Source organism: Plectropomus leopardus, unplaced genomic scaffold (genome assembly GCF_008729295.1).
Source record: "Plectropomus leopardus isolate mb unplaced genomic scaffold, YSFRI_Pleo_2.0 unplaced_scaffold4434, whole genome shotgun sequence".
NCBI classification, from domain to species: Eukaryota; Metazoa; Chordata; class Actinopteri; order Perciformes; family Serranidae; genus Plectropomus; species Plectropomus leopardus.
In genome coordinates, this window is record NW_024648607.1 from 1 (window position 1) to 4,725 (window position 4,725).

At 35.8% G+C, this 4,725-nt stretch overlaps 1 protein-coding gene across 1 annotated transcript; it reads right to left on the reverse strand.

Moving 5' to 3' along the window:
* Positions 1 to 6: 6 nt before the first annotated feature.
* LOC121939283 (stress response protein NST1-like) lies at positions 7 to 4,455 on the reverse strand. Its single transcript, XM_042482346.1, has 8 exons — positions 4,294 to 4,455; positions 4,006 to 4,058; positions 3,379 to 3,454; positions 1,977 to 2,125; positions 1,612 to 1,695; positions 900 to 956; positions 571 to 771; positions 7 to 342 (listed from the first exon to the last, which is right to left on the reverse strand). The coding sequence occupies exons 1-8, from the start codon at positions 4,319 to 4,321 to the stop codon at positions 7 to 9; spliced, it is 984 nt and encodes a 327-aa protein (XP_042338280.1). The 5' UTR covers positions 4,322 to 4,455.
* Positions 4,456 to 4,725: the final 270 nt, after the last annotated feature.

Sequence of the window (4,725 nt, forward strand, 5' to 3'; positions counted from 1 at the left end):
TGTCTTTCAGTTTCTCTGGTGGGAGTTGTGGGTGTACAAAAAAGGAGAAAGCATGCGAGCTTTAATATTTTGGTTTTCCACACTGATTGTACTGCAGTTGCTATATTGTTGAAAACAAGGAAAATAATTTTTATTTAAATCCAGGGTTCTCACCTCGTTATTGGGTTCATGTTTCTCTTCTTCCATCTTTTGAACTTCAGGTTTCTCAACAACTTCTGGCTTTTCTTCCTTGAACGGCTGAACTTCCAGTAATTTTGATTTTTCTCTCACAGGTTTTTGGTTACACGTCTCCTCGGGCACCGATTGTGTTGTAGAAGGACATGAATTATTTAAATCCAAAACCTGCTGAAGATAATAACATGCAAAGTGGTGCTTTTGATAAAGACAGACTTTGAAAACAGCTTTTATCAAAGCAAAACATCTAAATTCATCTGTTGCTTAAAAAATGTCTAGTTCTTCATCATTGACTGTTTTTTTGGGCATTAGTGTAAAAATAACAACTTCATAAGTACATTTAAAAGGAATAAAAAGTAATTTTGCTTCACATTTTGACAAAAAATAATCACAAACCTTTTGCTCCACATCTTTTTTAATCATCTCTGCAACATTTTCTTCTTTTTGATTACCGCCGCTCTCATTACATCCAGACGCCTCCGTTCCATTTTGTGTTTTACCAGATTCGGGAGATTTCTTATCTTCTGCATCACTTTCAATTACAGTGTGTTGTTCTTCTTGATTCTCGGAGGAGTCTGACTTTCCATTTTCTTCCTCCTGAGATGACAAAGTGACCAGCGTGGCTTTAAAGAGACCTCAGCGTTTTATTGGATTTTATTTCACACACTGTAACACTTTTGTGTGTTTGTTGTAATTTGGAGCAATATGAATAAAACAAGACTCACAGGTAAAACGACTTTAACAGCATTCTCCTTTTCTAACCGTTTCTTTTCTTTTTTACGCTGCGACAGAAAGAAGAAACGTGTTTGTGAGCCACAGTCAAAAAAAAAAACAACAAAAAAACATTCACAATGAAGTTAACTCTTTGAAACCTGGACTGACATGAGTTTTTTTGGTTCTGCTTTCAGACATCTTTCACAAGCACTTTGCAGTTTGTCTTTTTCCCATGTTTCTGAAGGAAACATTTGCTTATGTTTCTATCAACAACTTTGCATGAGATGTCCCACAAACAGCAAAAAAACTATAAAAGGTGACAAGAAAATGATCTTAAAATTGGCTTAAAAGGAGAGAGAGAGAGTCATTAGAAAATGATCAAATAAATATGAAAAAATGCTAAGAAAATTACATTTATAATTATATATTTCACATTAGGTCACTGAATTTTTTGTCATTATTATTTATATTTATCATTCTATGTAAGCACCTTTTTTCAGGTCATTTTTCTGTTTTATTCTTTTCTTCTGTTGCCAATTTCATGTAATTTAGTAACTTTTTACAAATTTCTTACAAATTTTTTTGGTTCTTTACTGTCAAGTTGCTGAATATTGTCTTTTCATGTTTTTGAAAGATATCAAAACCAATTTTCCCAGTTTTCAAAGAGTTAAATCCTAATAATTATTTAGGATTTAATAATAGTTTAAAAAATTATTAACATACCATTTTTTTACGCTTGTTCTTCTCAGTTTTCTCCTTTCGTCGTTCCTCTTCTTCTATTAATTCCTTTGCATGTCTATCAGCCTCCTGAAAATAGAAGAACATCCTACAAACTGAGTCAATGTTCAAGAAATTCACATTAGAAATACACACATTAGAAATAACACACACACACACACACACACACACACACACACACACACACACACACACACACACACACACACACACACACACACACACACACACGCACACACAGCCTGGGAGTGTGCCTGAATGAATAAAGTGAAAGTTAAATCATGTTATAAACCAGATGAATAACAGCTTTTTGGTTTCAGTTTCAGAGAAAAGAAACAGGAGAGTCACACCTCCTCAGTGAGCTGTTTTATTCGTGGATGTGGTTCTAGCTTCTTGTGAGCAGCTCTGCGTGAATAAAAACGATCATCGTCGTCGTCTTCGTCTGAATATATGATGTCGTCCTCCAATTCTCCTTCAAGGTTCCTTAAAAAATCTAAACCTGGGAGATAAACATAAATTTAAAAAATGGTGCAATTCATTTATTTATTCATCTGAACCCCAAAATAGATTTTAATAATAATACTTATTACTCTACACATCCCGCATAAACACCTTTTATTCTTAAATAAAATGAACAACCAGGTCTCACTTTGTATTAAATAAAAGAGAAATATTGGGACATACATTCACATTTTTTGGGAATGCCCCAGGATCTAAAAATTCTGGAGAAATATTGCGCAAAAATTCAGCAAACTTTTTAAAACTAAAAATAAACAAAGATCCAGGCCTCTTCATACTGAGCTCACCATCTAAAACACTGACCCCGAATAAATATGGTTTCAAATTATGCAACAAACTGCTTCTCCGTGCTAGTAGATGTATTTAAAGCAGTGGATAAGTAACAAACCTCCCTCAGTCACACAGTGGCAAAGTTATTTCCTGAGAAATTTATTTTATTTTATTTACTTATAAATATTACTTATGTTTTGTTAATTTTGAAACTCTCAGATGTCTTTGAGAATGTGGAGAGGACTGTGTTTAACGTTTAAATAATCAACAAAAATCTATGTTAGAAATATTCATATTAAAAGAAAAAAACAGCTGAGCACTGTTTTATGTTAGGAATAGGACATGAAGTCGATAGTGGGCCACATGTGGTGTGCTTGCTCTGCTTTTTTTGTATTACAAAATAAACCGCGTTTGGTTTTTTTATTGCCTCACATACTTGGATTTTACGAAATGGAGTTGGAACACAAGTTAAAACTGAGAAACCTTGCAGAACAAGTAACCGAGGAACTTTGGTATGTTGAAATGGCTGCTATAAAAGTCTTGTTGTCATAAATATGTTTGTTTCCTCTTCCTCTTAACTGAGAATGCAATCAAAGGCATCACATAACTTTTTGCAAACAGCTAAAAAAAATCAAAGCAGAAGAGAAAAATTAAACATTAAACAATATGCAATCTGCGGTTTACTAAGACAAAAGGAAGGTGATCGCCTTCCACGCCTTTGTTATTAGTCCCTTTATACGACATCAGTCCTGCTGTTGACTCATGACAGAACGCAGAAATCAGCAGTGACGTCTGAGTAGAACGTGGACAGAAACTGCGGCTTTAAACTAACGCTGACTCAAACAAGATCACGTTCAGCACATGCATTATATGTTACCTAAGCTCTTTTTCTTTAATCTCCACTTCTCTTTTTCATCATCACACTGAAACAATCTGCAACAGCCAGTTCAGAAAATAACTCACCGAATAATCCCGAAGAAAAGACATCCAGGAAAGAGGTCCCAGGATGACGTCCATTTATGAAATCTACCATAGTTTCCTTAAAAAGAAGAAAAGATCAGAGTCTTAAAATGCATCCATCAGTGTGTTCATACTGTCGCCGCAATAACACTCACCTACTGCGCAAAAGTATTAAATGCATAAGTAATATATCATGTATGTATAGATGAATAGATTTAATACTTTTGCACAGTAGGTGAGCGTTAGTGCATTCAGTGCAGTCGCAAACACACACACACACATATTATATAGTATATATACATATACACAAACACACACTCACACACACACACACAGACACACACATATATAAATTAAAACTTTTCTGAAGAGCCTCCCCTATTTTGCCCCTCCCCCCATAAATAGCCAACAGTCCCTTATTATCTATAAATAAGCACATTATCTTCTCAACTAATTGTTTTAGAAATGAATTGACAGACATTAGTAAAAAACAATTTTGCTTTAAAAAAGAGAGCACAATACTTATAGTATGGTCAATGTAGTTGCCAGTTTTCTGTCACTTCACTTATCGATTAATCGAGTAATCATAGCAGCGCTATAACACGGTGCACCAGGTGCTTCAGTACTCACATGTGTGCGCATAAGTCTGGTGTTTTCTCTGATCCTGTTAATAGGAGCGCCACCTGAGCGGTGAGACAAGGTGATGTTCACACACATTAAAGACATGTTTTTATTTAACGTTCACCTGTAACGTTACAGAGCTGTAATCAGGTGTCAGGGTTACAGTTACGGTAACGTCGCTTCGTGTGTTAGCTGCTGAGCTAACTCCTGTTAGCTAGCATCACAGAAACAGGTCAACTTCTCAGTAAACGAAACTCAGCGGCGATTATCAAAACACCAACGCTGCTTTAATCTTACTTTTAACAATGTCCCTCTTCCTCGGCATGGTGTTATATTACGTATTTTCTCTGTAGTCCCGCGGCGGTGATTATTTGTCCTGCTGAAGGTAGATTTAAGGTCCACAGACGAATGTTTTCTTCTTTCCGCGTTTCTAATGCATTTCCTGTTACCCTGACTTTAACCTTTTAGGCTGCGGCCCGCCTCCATCAAGCTCAGCCAATCGAATGGTAAAGATTTAGTTATGTTGTAGTCCAGAGCTGTGATTGGATGTCGGACCTGCCACTCATGGTAAAGTAGGCGGGATTTGAATGCTGCGTGCTGCCTGAGTTTATAAATGAGGGCATAAAACCCCTCCGTGCTGCGCCGTCACGATAAAAATCAGAGTTTATGTAAATGAAAATGAAACTATTTGGCATTCATTTTATGGATGCCTGTAAAACAAATTTTGTA

Coding starts and splice junctions, on each gene's coding strand:
- LOC121939283 (XM_042482346.1), bottom strand. CDS start 4,321: ATGCCGAGGAAGAGGGACATTGTTAAAA. Junction 4,059..4,293: donor GAAGAGGGACATTGTTAAAA/GTAAGATTAAAG, acceptor CTCACCGCTCAG/GTGGCGCTCCTATTAACAGG. Junction 772..899: donor CTGTTAAAGTCGTTTTACCT/GTGAGTCTTGTT, acceptor TTGTCATCTCAG/GAGGAAGAAAATGGAAAGTC.